The sequence below is a fragment of the Tachysurus vachellii genome, chromosome 8 (assembly GCF_030014155.1).
Source record: "Tachysurus vachellii isolate PV-2020 chromosome 8, HZAU_Pvac_v1, whole genome shotgun sequence".
Taxonomy (NCBI): Eukaryota; Metazoa; Chordata; class Actinopteri; order Siluriformes; family Bagridae; genus Tachysurus; species Tachysurus vachellii.
This window is the reverse complement of record NC_083467.1, coordinates 5,066,388-5,084,219: the sequence shown is the minus strand read 5'-3', so window position 1 is coordinate 5,084,219 and position 17,832 is coordinate 5,066,388. Positions and strand designations below refer to the sequence as shown.

General features: G+C 37.4%; 1 protein-coding gene across 50 annotated transcripts in view; it reads left to right on the top strand.

Annotated features, from left to right (window-relative positions):
- lrrfip1a (leucine rich repeat (in FLII) interacting protein 1a) overlaps positions 1-17,832 on the top strand; it is a 41,663-nt gene that overhangs the window by 8,789 nt on the left and 15,042 nt on the right. For 9 of the 50 annotated variants that reach the window (XR_009648937.1, XM_060875886.1, XM_060875881.1 and 6 more), the window contains exons 3-14: positions 747-764; positions 1,737-1,793; positions 2,585-2,629; positions 3,132-3,182; positions 4,684-4,716; positions 6,325-6,402; positions 6,526-6,567; positions 12,812-12,868; positions 13,925-14,002; positions 14,380-14,478; positions 16,193-16,228; positions 16,327-16,452. Coding sequence is in view for 49 of the 50 variants with exons in the window: in XM_060875886.1 (XP_060731869.1) it covers positions 747-764; positions 1,737-1,793; positions 2,585-2,629; positions 3,132-3,182; positions 4,684-4,716; positions 6,325-6,402; positions 6,526-6,567; positions 12,812-12,868; positions 13,925-14,002; positions 14,380-14,478; positions 16,193-16,228; positions 16,327-16,452 (720 nt within the window). In the remaining variant the exon portion in view is untranslated. Of the gene's footprint in view, positions 1-274; positions 562-746; positions 765-1,736; positions 1,796-1,933; positions 2,014-2,576; positions 2,630-3,131; positions 3,183-4,683; positions 4,717-6,324; positions 6,403-6,525; positions 6,568-12,811; positions 12,869-13,924; positions 14,003-14,379; positions 14,479-16,192; positions 16,229-16,326; positions 16,453-17,832 lie in introns of those variants that run through there. The other 41 variants (XM_060875887.1, XM_060875875.1, XM_060875858.1 and 38 more) reach the window with 40 other exon arrangements.

Sequence of the window (17,832 nt, the reverse complement as noted above, 5' to 3'; positions counted from 1 at the left end):
GGATTTCACTGGCTCCTCAAGATATAAGCAAAATACTAGGTGGTTGAGGCATTATGTTTCTGTCTTGTCTGTCCAAAAATCCATCCCTCCAAATGTCTGTATAAGGTCCAGGAGTTATTGGGGTTGACAGTTTGGGTCTGTTTAAAGACTCTGCATCTTCCCTTTCTTGTCCTTGATCATTTGAGTTAGTATCAGGTCTTGGGTTTGGTTTTGAGATTTAGTTGGGCTGGAAATGTAGATGTGAACACTGTATCGTACATGGTCTGTGATATTAGCTCTTTATGTGTGTCTCACTGGTGATGGGTAACACATTTGCTACTGTTGAAGACAGTAGAAAAAAGGTAATTATAAACCCACTCAAATGGGCTGCTAGACTCTACACTGGATGGTCTTGATTACCAACTGAATATTACATTACTCTCATAATGTTGCAATTGGTCAGAAGGTTATCTCCTTTAAATTATGCAATAAGCTACTATATAGCAAATTTTACATCTGCCACATAAAATTTTGTGGTCACTGCTATAGACTGATCAGGTCAACTGAAGTCATCCTATTAAGGTTTGCATTATTTTGAAAATAACTTGTTTTTAGACTTAATTTTGTTTGATATTTACATTTCTGTTTAAACAAAATGCCTCTTGTAAAAAATCTTTTTTTTCTTCTCTGTCTCATATTGATTTGGCTTTCCTGCTCACCTTCCATTCGTGCTTTTCTGATGTTCCTTCTGTCCATCTGTCCTGTAGATATTTCAGGTCCAGAAGGTAGGACCCTTGCTTGTCCATTTGGGCCAACTCTAGATATATTGGCACCCTTTATGGAAATGAATAAAAATTTTAAACATTTAGTGTCATAAATTATTCTAATAGAAGATTTGGATCTTTGTGTATTTTATATAATTTGTTGTTTATACTCTTGCAAGGTGCCAATAAATCAGAAGTTGACTGTAGATATGCATCTGTAACATGATTTTTTTTTTTTTATATATCGCTAGTTTTATCTGTGCACACTTTAAATATCACAGATATCATGTCTAGTCATTGGAAAAAAATTGTACACGGCTCTGAAATCTGTCAAGGCCTAAATAACAATTGCGTGGTCCTCACCAACTTCTACTAACAGACAAATGAGTTAATTGTATTAATTTTTTCCCAAAAAGTAAACTATCATTACAAAATGATGTAATTATGTAATGATGTATTTATTTATGATGTAATGTCATTAGCATTACAAAATCCAGAGGGAAAAATAAATGCACCTTATAATTCAGTACCGTGTAGAACTACATGTAGCAGATTCTTTCTTTCAGTTTAGCAGTCTCTCACATCCTTTTGTAAAAACTTTGGCCCATTCTTCTTTACAACATTGCTTCAAGTCAGGGGGCTTTATTATTATTTCAATCCTGTACATTTGGTACAGTACACACTGAGACAAAACAACATCCCTCCAGAACCATGAAGCTGCAAAAAAAAAAAAACATATCACCTTTATGTCAATGTCATCTGAGGTTATTTTCTTGTTTAAAGAAGTTGATGAGGACTAGACAAATGTCATTTTAGCCCTGATAAATAGAAAGATTGAACTGAAGGAGGGTGTATCTTTTTTTTCCTCATGAATGTAAATATACAACATTAAAAGCCTTCACTTTGCAGTAGAAACAATGTTTTTTTCTATCTTGATGTTTTTTCCCTCTCTTTTTGTTCTGCCCTTTGTTTCCATCTGCAATCCTTCCTCAGAAGTACTATGGTCTGGAAAACCTGGAAAACAAATGGGGGGACATTGAGCAGTGGATGGTATTGCTAGATATTTTTTTGTGGAACTCTGGGAGCTAATTTCTCTCTCCCTCTCTTTCTCTCTCTCACTCTCTCTCTCACCTTCTCTCGCTCTCTCTCTTTGTGTATGTGTTTTTTTTTTTTGACAAAATATTGCAATAATGAGGTTTCAATGTAACTGAATTGCAGTACTTTCATCAAAACGCTGTAGTGTATGGCATTATAAGATCCATTAGCAAGAGTGAGCACTTTTTATACATTTATTGATAATATTGATACAATATTGTATTGCAATATTGTTTTAATGACTGATAAGAGTAAGAAGGAAAGTTTGTATAGGAGGGTATTTATATCATGTGTTAATGATTAAGAGGTAACTGTTTCTAATTTTTAAAAAATATTGAGCAAATGGTGTAGAACACATCATTGTTTGCGGATATTGTTAGGCTATATAATTGACATTAATGCTGAACAGTAGAGTTTATTCAACCCACAACTCCATTTAAGGAATTAAAGTGCTGTACAATTGCAAATCTAAAGGCACAGTGCCCCATTAACAAGCAGGAAGTGAGAACAGTAAGTTTAAGCTCATCATTTTTACTACAATATAACGAGCTTATTGTTTTTTGTTTTTTTTTTCAAATCTCTTCTTTATTGATATTGAAATATTTATGGACCTGACTGTATGCATGTCCAAAAACCAAAAAAAAACAACAACAAATGCTGTGAATCGGGCTGTATTCTCTTTGTGTTTCCTTTACTTTTTGCTTTTCTCCCTCTATTTTTTTTTTTCCTTTTTTTTGTCCTAACAGGAGGACAGTGAGCGGTATACACGCCACTCAGAGAGACATGTTTCGGTTTGTATATCCTTCTCTTCTTTTCCTTCACCTGCTGATTCTTAATTGTGCTTTCTGTCCTTTTTATTTTACCCTGGCTCTTTTCATAGCAGGCTGTTGAAACCTTTAGCATACTTGCATAAAAATAAGCAACCCTTACTGCAGCAGCACAAACTAATATCTATTTTAATAAATCTGTTGTGTAAAGATGTCATGTAACTTTCAATCATTATGAATAATAATAGGCTCCTGTGCTCATGCCACATAATGCAAATTTTAGCATCATTAATATTTTACATGAGCATGAGTTCATGAACTCAGAGTAGTTCTGGCAGTACCATGCAGTGTATCTTGATGTTATAAAAAATACTAAAACTCGTAAAAAAACGAATAAGTTGTGATTCAGCTTGTGTGGCTCAGCTATATTACATGCAAAAAAACCATCAAAATGTTGGAATCGACTTGTCTAAATTTATAATCTGATCTTTTTTTTGTTTTGTTTTTGATCTACGTGTCTTTACAGGTGTCAGATGATGAAGATTGTATGTCATTGGGGAGCAAAACCAGTGTGCGGGTGAGTGGACAGAAATTTATATTTACTTATTTATGTATTTTTCAGTAACACAAGTACACTGTATAGATGGTTCAGCTTCCACTGCAAGTGTTAAATTCACCTGTATCAATTTCTATACCAATTATAGAGGTGTGCATTGCCATTCTGTCCTGCCAGATTAGAAATTCCATCATATGAATGGAATAACACCTATATTTGCGTGAGCAAATTGTTTAAAAATATGATCATATGATTAAAAGTCATTTTCATGTTATGGACCTGTCGTTTTTATGAGGAATTTGGGTTATTATTAGGGATGCACCGATACCACTTTTTCCTCTTACGATCCGATTCCGATACCAGAGTTTGCCAGTATCGGCCGATACCATTCCGATCCGATATCTGTGTTCTTTTATACCTTTAAAACTAAAGAATGTACACAACTCGCTTAGTTATTAAGATTTATTTGTTTCTGGCAAAGAAATACAAAAATGCCCATTACTGGATGAAAAATGAAAACACAAGAAATTAAAGTAAAGTATTAATTAAAGTATTAATACAGTAGCGAACAGTACTTTTAACAGTTAGTGGTATAACAATCTAAACCATATATACTGCAATTATTAAATTTTTTTCTGAAGAAAAGGCAATATTTTAAAGTGAATCTTAAATTAGAACTCTTGAAACACAATGCAAAATGTATTAAACAGTAAACCTTGCACTCATCAAAAAAAGTGCAATGCAACATTGCAACAACAAATGGAACAACCATGTCTAAGTATATAGACGTCACCAATGACATAAACCTGTTTCAGGATTCGCCCTGACTTCTCCGCTTACCTTCCGGGGCCACAGGCAACACTCACCTCCATGCCCTCTCCCCCGTCCCCCTTTGTTCTGCACCCGGTTCTCCCCTTCTCGGGGGGTTTTCCAGCGGGGACGGGGCATCAGTCAGGGTCATCTGCTTTGACGGATCATCCTTTTTCTGCTTAACTTGCGCAAACTCCATGAGTTCTTTTGCAGGATGCTTCTGAAGATGCTTGATTAAATTTGTCGTATTGTAATTCAAAATACTACATTCCCCTCTTGAAACTTTGGCTTTACAGACATTACAATTTGCAGTGCTACACTTTGCTGAATCAAGCGTAAAATACTTCCAAATGAGCGGCATGTTTAACACACTGAGGTAAATGGAAAGGGTGCCTGCTAAACGTGCCTGTCTGTCGCAGGCGGTTGTGCAACATATTTCCTATAAAATTTATTGTATTTATTTTCATTAATGCAATTTAATATATAAGTGTATTTTTCTTATAAGTTCAAGCAATAGTCTATGATGTTTGACGTTCGTTAATTAACCACCACAGGTATCGGATTTGGATCGGTCACGCACCACCGATACCCGATCCACTCAATATGCTTGGATCGGCGTCGGTACGATCCAAAATATCGGATCGGTGCATCCCTAGTTATTATTTGACATTTTTAAGTTTAGCCATAAACTTGGCCCTGTTTCTTTGTATAGTTGGATTTGGAGTCAGTTGATTCACAGATTGGGGTAAGAATTATGCAAATGCTTTTTGAGAATGAGGATTTTATCAGTAACTGAACGACTGCCTGATGTAAATCAGTGGTTCTCAACTATAGCCCTTCCTATTTTTCCTTACTCTACTCTAACACACCTATTATAACTAAAAAGCTAAATTGCAGGTCGTTCTTATATTAATTTTGGTGTTTTTAGAAAAGGATAACACAAAAAATTATGTTCACAGTTACTCTGAACATTTAAAGAGTTCACAGTTAAAGTGAACATTTTGTAGAATGGGGAATTGATTTCTTTTGTGTTTCTTCTTTGTTTTTGTGCTTTGTTTTTTTTTTTTGATTCTTTTTTAGTAAACTGTATTATATAAGGTTCTTATTACTTTATGTATGAGGAATACTAAAATGTTGTAACTTCAGAGCATAAGCATTGATCTGGTATGGCAAATAACCATCTTGTATAAACACACATACATGAAAATACTGTTTTTGAAATATATAGTACAGCTGTGGACTTTATTTGTAGCTCTAATTATACACAGCCTGAGAAAATGAGAAAAGAGAGTCGCCCTTACTTCAGTTCATAACACTGGTGTGGTCCTCAATAACTTGTATAAACAAACAACCAACAAACAAAAAAAAGAAATTACAGGTGTAGTAATTTTTCCAGAAAAATAAAACCGCATTCAGAAACCAGGTGGGAAATATAAAGTTCACCCTATTTAATAATTAACAACTTTTAAGAACAATAACTTGAAATAAATGTTGTTGTTTTTTTGGTAAGAGTTTCAGTCTCTGTTTGGATGTTTGGAGAAAATGTTTGGAGAAATGTTGATGCACTTTTTTTTTTTTTTTTTTTTTTTTTTTTTTAACAACATTGCTTCAGTACACTGATGTTTGAGGGCATTGTTTATGTACAGCTCTCTGAAGATCCCATCGCAGCATCTCACTGGGGTTGAGCTCTGGATTTTGTCTTGGCTTACATTTGTCTTAAGAAAATTCTGGTATACAATTATATAAACTTTCCCAGGTCCTGTGGCTACAAAACAAGGCCATATTACCACACCAGCACAGTGCATAACAGTTGATATGAGTTGCTTTGCATTATACAGTCAGACCTTGGGATTAATCTTTCGGGACATTGAGTTTCCACTTGTCTTGAAGGCTCCTCATTTGTACACAATCTTTCTTGTTGTTCATTGGTGACAACTGACAAAGTCACACTTCTTGAAGATTTACTAATCCTGTGTATTTATTTAGTAATACATGGCTGCTAATTCCTCTCTTTAAAAAATAGCATGTACTTATTTTTACCACCTTTTTGAATGTTGGTTTAATTTCTAGGGACAATAGCTACATATCAAAATCTTAAATGTTGGATTACTAAAAATGGTGAGGACCATACAATCTGTTTATTCTTCTACTTCTCTAACTTATTATTGTGTTTCTATACAATGATGAGCATACTGCATGACTTCCTAGCATATTACTGTTTGGCTTTTAGTGAAGTTGGCATATTAAACCAGGTCTTCAACACTAAATGGTTACAGTGTAACCTGGATTTAACAACAGTTTGCCTTATTCTAATATATTTCTATGTTTTCCCCCCACAATCCATCAAACGTAGCTATCCCATACATCTTTATTTAATTCTCACAAGAGCACAAAGAAGAAGAAAAAGAAGATGAAGATCTCTTCTGATATTGTATGTTAACCACATTGAAGAGACAATGTCTCAAAGTTTTTTAAGCACATATTTGCCTTTAACACTGGTGGAAAAGGCATTAATGTTGCATGTCCCTTTGTACCATTATTTTTCCTCCAACAGAGTAACGGCAACGACAATGATTACAGAACAAATTCCAGTCGGGTTAGTATCACCACTAACCATGTGCCGAAAGGTCTTTTGTATGCTTTAGAAAATCACACTGTTATTTAAGTAATTTTCAGCATGACTTTTATTTGAATATATTTCATGAAGCATGAACTCACATTCAGCGATTTCTTCACTAGAAGTTGTTCTGTTGCAAAACTGGAGTGGAATACATGGGTTGTCTCAGAAGGAGGCTAATAATCATGCACGTTGTATTATAGATGACACTGCGAGTGTTGGGCTCTAACTGTAGACAGGGGGGGGTTGTTCTTTGTGAGATAGACCACAGATTCTGTACTACATTTAACAATTATTTGGATAAAGAATGTTGTATGTAGGAATGTTGTAAAAATACTGTAGCATGTACATAATGAAGCATGTACAGGTGAAGAACTCAAACAACAAAATCACCAGCTAACTTCCTTTAAATTTGCAAGAACTATAGACTAATACAATAACAGGCTTAAATAAACCCAAAACATAAGTCCACTTACAGTTCTCATGGACACGCGTTTTATCAACTGGCTAGTTATCCTCCAGACAGTGACGGACCACGTCTTTCTCTCATTTCGGCCGTGTGGCGCGCGTGCCCGCTTGCGGTGTGAAGCGCGTTCGCGCTATTCTCTGAGGTGCACTTGACAGCCTTTTGTGCAGTGGATTTTTTTTTTTTTTTTTGGACGACCTAGTTAAGGCGGTAGGGTTTCCCAGCTTAGGCGGGCCGCCCGAACTGCAAAGTGCTGTCCAGAGGTATTAAAATTGACTAAATTAGGGGGGAAAAGAGTCAGTTGAAACTGAGGTAGTATCAGTTTGTCAGAGTCAGTTATCCAATGCAGTTGGATTTGAAATAATTAATGATAGATTAATTATGCACCAAAGCTTAACCTTTATCATCTTTTGACAACATAAACACTGCAAAGAAGTCAAATTTTCAAACATGGGCCTTTAATGAGTTTGAAGAGATGCTTGTATAGCAGCATCTTGGTTGACAGCTCAATGCAGAACATTTTATTTTTCTTTATATTTTTAGGTTTGTGCATGTTGATTTTCCTCCTCTGGACACTAAGACCACATACAGTGAGGGAATAAATGATTAGATCCCCTGCTGATTTTGTACGTTTGCTCAGTGAAAAAGAAATTATCAGTCTATAATTTTAATGGTAGTAATTTTATAATTTTATACTCAGTGAGAGACAGAATAAATCCAGAACAACACATTTCAAAAAAGTTCTAAATTGATTTGGATTTTATTGAGTGAAATAAATATTTGATCCCTTTGCAAAACATGACTTAGTACTTAGTACAAAACCCTTGTTGGCAATCACAGCGGTTACAGACATTTTTTGTATTTGGCACCAGGTTTGCACACATTTTTGTCCCACAAAATTTTTGATTTTGTCCCACTCCTTAAAGGTAGGGTCTCCAATATTTGAGAAATGCGTCAGGCCACCAAACAAAACAAAAATCGTGTAGCCAATGAGCAGTAAGGGGCGGGTCTTGTCAATATGGGCGGAGAGAGTGTTCAGTGCGCATGTGTGCATTTGCACATATTCACAGATTCGAGATTCCCGAGTCAATAACTCCTGAGCTAAACGCTGTTACTAGCAAAACGCGGTTGTAACTGCCTCTCTACATTACTATGATAGAAAAGAGGTGTTATTTGTGTAGTAACAGTGTTTAGCTCAGGAGTTATTGACTCAGGAAACTCAAATCTGTTAATATGCGGCCAACTTCTCGCTTCTTCAGTTCTCTCCAGCGCTGGAAAGCTGATCCTATATTAACACGGGTCCTACTTCTTGCCTTATCGTAAGCCATTCTTCGCTTTCTTTCTTTGTTTTTATCCTCCATGTCAATGTTAAAACTGCTTTCTGCTAATTTCACACATGCGCACTGAACACTCTCTCTGCCCATATTGACAAGACGCACCCCTTTCTGCTCATTGGCTGCACGTTTGTTTTGATTTTTGTTTAGTTTGTTGTCTTGACTCAGTTTTCTGAAGCATTTCTCAAATATCGGAGACCCTACCTTTTAAGGTTTTGAAGCTGATGTTTGGCGGCTCGAACCTTCAGCTCCCTCCACAGATTTTCGATGGGATTAAGCTCTAGAGACCTTCTTTGTTGCCTTGGTTGTGTTTTTTGGCTCATTGTAATTTAGATTTAGATTTAAAGCATGTATTGTCATATGCACAGTAAGGAAACAAGTTTCCCAAGAAATTCTTTATTTGCTGTTCACAGTGAATGCCCGACAAGTAAAAAAAAAACTATGTAAAAAAAAAAAGTAAAATTAAGTAAGAATCAAACACACACAAATACAAACACAAACATCTTTTTTTTTTCCAATTATTTACAATTTTTCCTTGTGAGCTGTCATGTGTGAACAATATATAGAGGATGGGACTGAGAACACATACCTATGGGGTGCCAATGATTGTTGTGATGGTGGCTGAGGTTCTATTTCCAATCCTGCCAGTCAGGAAGTTCAGAAGCCATTCGCAGAGTTAGGGTGTAGTCCTAGTGCAGACAGTTTGTGGGTGAGTTTTTGGAGGATGACACTGTTGAGGGCGGAACTGTAGTCAGTAAAGAGCATCCTGATGTAGCTGTTCTTGTCTTCCAGTTATGAGAGGGAAATATGGAGCGCAGCAGCAATGGCATTTGAGGTGGACCTGTTGGGCCGGTATGAGTACTGCAGGGGTTCCAATATGTCCTGTATGCAGCTCTAAATATGGGCGAGCACCACTCTCTCAAAATACTTCATGATGATTGGAGTGAGTGCTACTGGTCTGTAATCTTCTTGGGAAGGGGGACGATGTTTGTGGTCTTACAGCAGGTGAGTACGGTTCTCTGACTGAAGGAGCAGTTGAAGAATGGTGAGTACATCAGCCAGCTCCGTAGCGCAAGCTCTGAGGGCCCGCCCAAGGATATTGTCTGGCCCCACTGCCTTATGGGGGTTGATCTTCCACAGTGTTTTGTGTACCACAGCTGATGATACAGTAGGAGGGAAGAATGGGGGTTGACAAGAGGTCTTGAAGCAAGCGTAGACGTTGTTGAGGTCATCTGGCAGGCTGTCTTAGGGGCTGATAGTAGTGCTCGCGCTGGGTCTGTAGTCTGTGATGTGCTACAGGAATCAGCATTAGAATAGAAACTAAACAGCTTCTCTCTATACTGTCTCTTGGCGTCTGTAACAGCTTTTTCAGACCGTACTTAGCAGCTTTGTACTCTGTCCCATTGCCAGATGTGAATGCAAATGATTGAGAACATAGCATGAGGAGTACCTGACTGTTAATCCAGGGCTTCTAATTCGGGAACCTCATGACTTGTATGGTGGGTACGATGTTATCAACACAAGCACTAATGTACCCAGTCACATACTCAGCAAAGTTCTGTATGCTGACAGAAGAGTCCTTCTGAGTTGCTGCAGCTTAAAACACATCCCAGTCAGAGCAAATCAGTCCTGCAAGATGCCTGTCGGTTCCAGATCTTAATCTGTTTGGTGACAGGGTTTGTTCTTTGAGTCTTTGTTTGTAAGCTGGGTCCTGTATGCACCATGAATGTTACTGTAAACATTGTCCAGCGTGTTCTTATTGCAGGTGGGAATGTCCACATGTTGGTGATACTTGGAAAGCACAGTCCGTAAATTGCACTGATTAAAGTCCCCAGCGGCGATTAAAAACAGAATTAAGATAACCATTCTCTAATGTGCTGAAAGCATTGTGTTGCTTACATCATTGCCTGTGGAGTTGGCTCATGGAGGAATGTAAACAGTAAATTTACTTAGTAGATAGTAGGGGACAGCGTTTCAGTAATAAAAACTCCACATCTGGCGAACAGTGCTTTTAAACAGTCTGTATATCTCCCCACCATGAGTTGTTGATAAACACACACACCTACCCCTTTAGTGTTACTGGAGGCTGCAGTTTGGTCACCATGGTGTATTGAGTGAGTCTGCAGCTGAACAGAGAAAACACGTCTGCCTCGGGGGTTCCATGAAGAGATGCTGGAATACGCATCCACAACCCATTTTCAATGCCCTGGCTGAGGGAAGGAGGTGTTCTCACAAGATTTGAGGGTATATGGCCCTGCCCTTTGATGTGGTGAAGTTGTCTTGTCCCCTTATCAGAAAAACACCCCAAATTATAATGTTTCCACCTTAATGTTTGACGGTGGGGATGTTGTTCTTGGGGACATAGGCAGCATTCCTTCTCCTCCAAACACAACAAGCTGAGTTGATGCCAAAGAGCTCGGATTTGGTCTCACCTGACCACAACACTTTCACCCAGTTCTCCCCTAAATCATTCAGATGTTCATTGGCAAACTTCAAATGGGCCTGTACATGTGCTTTCTTGAGCAGAGGGACCTTGTGGGTGCTGCAGGATTTCAATCCTTTACGGCAAAGTGTGTTACCAATTGTTTTCTTGGTGACTATGGTCTCAGCTGCCATGAGATCATTGACAAGATCCTCCTGTGTAGTTCTGGGCTGATTCCTCACCATTCTAATGATAATTGAAACTCCATGAGGTGAGATCTTGCATGGACCCCCAGAACGAGGGAGATTGACAGATTTAGTTTTTCTTCCATTTGTGAATAATTGCACCAACTGTTGTCACCTTCTCACCAAGCTACTTGAGGATGGGTCGTGTCCCTGATATCCTTGGACACCTCTTTGGTCTTGGCCATGGTGGAGCATTTGGAATCTGATTGATTGATTTGCTTCTGTGGAGAGGGGTCTTTTATACAGTTAACGAGCTGAGATTAGGAGCACTCCCTCAGCTCATTACCTGTAAAAAAGACATCGTGGAGCCAGAAATCATGCCAATTTATACAGGATCAAATACTTCTTTCACTGATTAAAGTGCAAATCACTTTTTTGAAATGTGTTTTCTGGATTTTTTTGTTGTTATTCTGTCTCTCACTGTTAAAATAAACCTACCATTAAAATTATAGACTGATCATTTCTTTGTCAGCGGGCAAACATACAAAATCAGCAGCGTATCAAATAGCTTTTTCCCTCACTGTATTTTTAGTAAGGTTCAATCCCAGAGACTTGAATTCCAGAAGATGGATATAATGTGGAGTAAAGATTCTTACATGCGCATACAACTGTTTGTACAGATCCATGTACACAGACCAGTAGTTGTTTAAAAGTAGTAGTTTGTGGTGGACCTGTGATACCAATCTGTGACTTTCTGGCAATCCTGCTTTTAAACTCACCACCCTATTACCTTCAGCTCAGAAACTTAACCAACTGACTGAGTCTCCACAGCCCGATAGTTAAATACATTTATTTTATATATTAAACTATGTACTTCTACACAGTTATATATGTTTACTGTCAACTTTAAGTTGATACCAGTACACATGCAGATCTTCCACACACAGTGTGTTTTGTTTTTTGCACCAATCTGTGTAAACTTTAGAGTCTATTGTGTGTGAAAATGTCAGGAGATCAGCGGCTTCTGAAATACTCAAACCAGCTCATTTGCTACTAACAACCATGACACAGTAAAAGTACCAGAAATCAAATTTTTTCTTCATTCTGGAGTTTGATGTGAACATTAACTGAAGCTCTTGAACTGCATCTCCATGGTTTTATGCATTGTGCTGCTGTCTTGTGGTTGGCTGATTGAATAACTGCATAAATAGATGGTGAGTGTACATAAAGCCTTCACGCTTCACCAGTTTTCAAACACAGCTTTTGAGTAAATGCTATGAAAATCCAGTGGAATCATGCAGGTGGCACAGCACTTGACATTTATAGCTGTCCTGTTGTAAAATTAAATGGAAACACAATAATCTGTTGAAAGCAGCAGTAGGTGTCCTTAATTAAAGTTAAAAAGACAGGTAGAAATATATTATATGCAGCTCACAGGAACATTTTCTGATGTGTCTGCTGTGTACATACCTATAATGATGATTTATATTAGTTTAGTTCTCTATCAAAAATACTTTCAAATCTGGTTAATGTTAACTACCAATTATTTATGATGACTTACCTGGGCAGTATGGTGCCACGGTGCGTGTGTTGCTACCTCGCAGCTCCCTGGTCCCTGATTCAATGATTTAGTAGAATTTTGCAGGTTCTCACTGTGTTCATGTGGATTTCCTTTCCTTCTACCTCACAGAAACATGCCTAAATGTGAATGAGGGTACATAAATTGAGAATAACTTAGAATATTTTAGTGAACCAAAGTGTGTGTTTGTGTATGTTCTCTCTGTTCACTCTGTCTTGTTTCTTTCATGCTTATTAGGGATCTTTATATGAAAACAGTCTCAGCAGTACATCTCTGCGCTCCAGTAGTCATACTGTAAGAAAAATGTCTGACGTTTACTTATGTGGAAACTAACTGTGCATGCTTTGCAAAAACATCGTTATTTTTGCATCCATTAACATATAGGAAATAAAACACTTGGGGGCATGCTTTTTTATCCATAATTGGGTATGGTCATATGGCCTGAGTTTGGTATGATTTCCCTGAAGTGGATTATTTCCTGTTACATGGCATTTCGTCACCTTATTCCTCTTAGACCCTGGTGATTTGTCACTGAATACATTGTTAATTTTAATGCTATTGCATGTCCACAGTTTGTATCATCACTTATGGCTATAAACAGCCATTCATAGCTATTCACACTGCATCTCTTTCAAAGGTAGTAAAACAAAACAGAAATGTGTAGCCACAAAATTCTGTCATGAAGAATCTCAAAAGGCAGAAAACATACTGGTGCAAGATGCTGATATTTGAGATTCCTTCAATGAATGGTACATAAATGGATCCTAAGAGAATGCTTCACAATATCAATGATTATATGTTTTTGCTCTTTGAATTACGAATTGTCCTTTTATAGGCACCATCTGATTTGAGAACTTGCATTTTGCTGGGATGCACCTTTTTATTCTCCAATACTGAGAGTAAGAATCAGCTGTTTGGCTGATTATAGATGTGAAACCAGCTCTCCAGCTCTCTGACATCTTCTGTCCATGATCTGGCAATATGACAATATAACAGCAATATTAGAATTTGTTCTTGGAGATATCACTGGTATAGTGACATCTTTTGTGAATGTCTTCTGACTTACAATTTTTAACACTGATTGAACTTATTTTAACACTGGACTTATTGTATTGGTGCATTTTTTCATGGATTGTTTGGCGATTTCCCTATTTGCCAGAATGCTGCAGTTATCCCAAATAACCCCAGCCCCATTTTTGGTTTTAGTAAAAGAAGTGTGTTTGTCTGTGTGTTTGTCTGTGTGTTTGTCTGTGTGTTTGTCTGTGTGTTTGTGTTTGTCTGTGTGTTTGTCTGTGTGTTTGTCTGTGTGTGTCTGTGTGTGTGTGTGTTTGCTCATTCACATTTCCCTAGTTGTCAGAGTATAGTGGCATTTTGGTCTCAAGCACCAGAGCATCATCCAGAGCGAGTTCCAGATGTGCTAGCCCAGTGGTGAGCTTCCCTTTCAGCACCATTTCGCATAAGGGTTTATGGTGAAACTTAATCTAGTGTTTATTGTGATGTCACATTGTACAGCTTCTGCCATTTTGAGAGCAGAATAGGATAGTACTAATTAAATGCTGTCTATTTGTTATGGTACTGGTAGCAATAAGAAAATTAATTTTTTTTAATCATTACAAGTAGATTGGTGCCACACAGATGCACCACTGGACCACAACAGAACACTACTGAGTGTAGTGCTTCACTTTAGATAAGCCCTCAAGTTAATGTTGTCCTGCATTAGCTGTAGTTATTACTTTAAGAAGTGCACTGACATTAGCTGTGTGTGTGTTCTGTATATATTTTTGGTGTCTCCTGGTGGTTTCCAGGAAAATAGCAGCAGTTCAGTGGCCAGTTTTTTACGAAAGGCAGGTAGCAGCAGTGGCCTCAGAGACTTGGATCATGTGACCGTTCCTGATCTGCCAAATGTGAGTTTGCAAACAGCTCAGCGTGTGATAGAATGTTTTTTGGTGTGAAATAAACAAAAATGTTTGGTATGGCATGATCTTGCTGAAACAAGACCTGCATGGTATTGTTGTGTTTGTGTCTTCGATGCTGCATGAAACACTTGTGATTTGTCTGTTTAAATGCTTAACAGCCATTGTGAAAGACTTCATCTCTCTGCAATTCTTGATGCAACTGTCATTTATCTGTCAAATATCATGGTGTCTGCAGCTTAAATATTCACATGAAATTGTGTTGTATATCGTAGCATTTGCTTCCCATTAGCCATATTTAAATCTTTCAAGGTTTTAAAGGTCTGTGTTGTTCAGCTTGAAAACAGGGCAACTAAACACTGTTCTCTGATGCATTTTAGTGTCCACTTGTGCATGCTGAAGATGCCATGCTGGCCTTCCATGCATGCTTCTCACACAACATGTATTGGGATTTAATTTAGAAAATTAAACATGATTATCAGTTTACTGCTGTATCTACTGATGTCAGTTGGCGAGAGTTTGAGGGCATGATAGAATAGTGGTACAATGGGTATAGAAAAGAAAGACCCGCTTTCAAAATGTTCAGCCTGAAATGAAAACAGGATTTCTTTTTAGCATTTATGAAATATATATTAATAATAATTAAAAATTCATCTTGATTGTGCATTAGGGTTACAGGCTTCCACCACAAGTTTAATTAGTTTGTTTATTTCAGAATAAAAGGAGATATTCCTTGTGCAATAAAGCACTTGGTTGTGTTGTTTAAAGCCTTTTTCCATCCCTGATATAGCATAGTCCATAATTCTGATGTGCAAGTTGTTTGCTAACACCAAGTCTCACTTAATTAGATGGCAGTGCAAGGTGGAAACTACTGAGAGAGGCTACCTCTGAAGAAGTTACAAGACTTTAGATTAGTCATTGTGAGCATGTGACAACAATATTACAAATGCTCAGAGAATCTGATTTATATGTGAAGGTTCCAAGAAACAAGCCAGATTAAGTCTCATTTGAGCTTTGCAAAAAGCAACTCGATTTTGAGGTCACGTGGGAAAAGGTATAGTGGTCAGGTAAGAATAAATATAAAATTTTGGCAATGAAACTAAACATCTGGCAGAAAGTCTATGCAGTTTACCGTGCCTACTGTAAAGTGTGGCAGTATAGTGTCCTGTTGTGGGAGTGTTTCTCTTCAGTAGGAAGTGGGACACGTGTTTGGATAGATGGGAAAATGGATGGAGTATATCCTGCTGGACTCTGCAAAAATTATTTGGGTGAGAAGATTCACATTTCAACATCACCTGAAGTGCACCATTAAACTGACCATACGGCGACTAAAAGAGGAACAGGGAAATATGCTGCCATGCTTTAGTCAGAGCACAGACTTTACTGAAAATCTGTGGAATGACTTGATAAATGATAAATCCTGTTTTGTTGTGGTTTCATTTGAGGCTGTAATGCAACAAAATGTAAATAATTTGAAAGTAAATAATTTTATAATTCTTTTCATTAACTGTAATTCTTTTCTATACCCACAGTATAGTGCACACATCTCATAATCCTAGTGTTTAGATGTTTTTTATACCTTTATTGTCATTCGCTTAATTATGTTAACAAGCTGTTTTATATGTGCGTGCATTTGTTGTGTGAATAAAACGTAAAATAGAAAAAAGCACAACTGCAGTTTCTTTTTCAAATCTTTTGCTTACAGTTGGATGATGGATTGGACAGAGATTTTTTTGAAAAGGTTAGCAACAATACTTTTTCTTCTATTTAAACGTTCTGTTGAAAGGGTGGTAATAACATCTGTTATTGACAGATGTAATCCATTAATTTTCTTTTGAGGGTTCCTCTCGAGCATCTACTCTATCCACTGCTACTCTGACTTCACTGGGCGGGGCTTCCTCGCGCAAAGGAAGTGGCAGTTCATCTGTCACTGCAGATACTGAGACATCCTTGCAGGATATTAAGGTACCTTCTGTGTTACTACTTTATCCACCACTGCCCTCAACCTCTTTTATTAAGTCTTTCAAGACTTTAGTTATATAGTCACTTCCAAGAGTATTGGTGGATGAGTACACAAGTGTTAAACATTTTCCAAGGATCACAGTTGTGTTGCTTATATATCATACTTTATTTTACCAGACTTTTCAATTCTTATTTTCAGTGGAGTATAGAATTGCATAGTACTGCCTCTATTCTTGATTTGGCGGATAAGTATCACTCAAAATTCGAATGATCAGCAGAATTCAGACTGTAAATGTGATGTGAATGTTTATGATGGTGTGGGAACATTGTCACCTGCAAGAGTAGATCAGATGATGAGTTTATTAACATAGTGTGGTGTCACATTTTGACAGGTTTGAACTACTATCCGTAACAGACAAGTTTATCTTGCTGTACGTACAACAGTTTATCTTGCTGTACGTACTTCTGGCCAGTAACAACCTTCCTCTCTTGCATAAGCAACTTTATATTTGTTTCTTTTATTGGTTCATGTGGCAATTTGTAAAAAATTGTTTAACTGGTAAATCAATGTTTTTGTGGATTTCTTTTTGTGTTATTTATGTACTTCAGACTGTCAATCTATCCCCGTTGCACAGATGATGCTTCTGTGCACACTTATAACCCAGAGATGATTGTAGTCAACTCCAAACACCAAGTGCTAATGGCTTATCCTCAATGTTTTACATAAACAGAGAACATGCATCTTCACTCACCTATTACAACTTACATACTACTGTGCTGTAGTTCAGCTCCATGATGTCAAGATAATGGTCTACTGTACCACAGTTTATCTCAGCAAGCTAGTCCAGTGGGTCTGATGGGTAGCAGCCATCAAACACATGACAGTGTAATAAGGGCTTTTCTGTAGGTAGTAACCACCTTAGAGTTTGATAACAACAATTAAGGTTGTCAGAAATATGGCAGCACTAACGGCACAGACTTTTCTGAAACTTATTTTCCTCCTTTCATTTCCTTTTATTTAAGCTTTTTCTACAGTGGGTTAGACTTTGAGAATAAGATAAACTGATATGCTCAGCCTTGTCTTGTCTGTGGCCCACATGCTTTGAACATGTGGAGAATTTATTTTCATTTCTCTGCACAAAAAATTGCTTGAAATATTCATTGACACTGTATGGTTTCAAACGGATCTCGTTAATCCAGTGAGATTTTGAAGCTTATATACACAGTGGCTTTATATACTCAGAACTTTTTGTCTGGTGTAAAATAGGCTCAAGAGAAGCTCCAAAATAAATAATTATGAATTTGTAGTTATCAGGTTGTTAACCCATTTGCTATACAAATACATTTATGTGGGAGTAAATAAAACTAATCAAGCTTTCACGA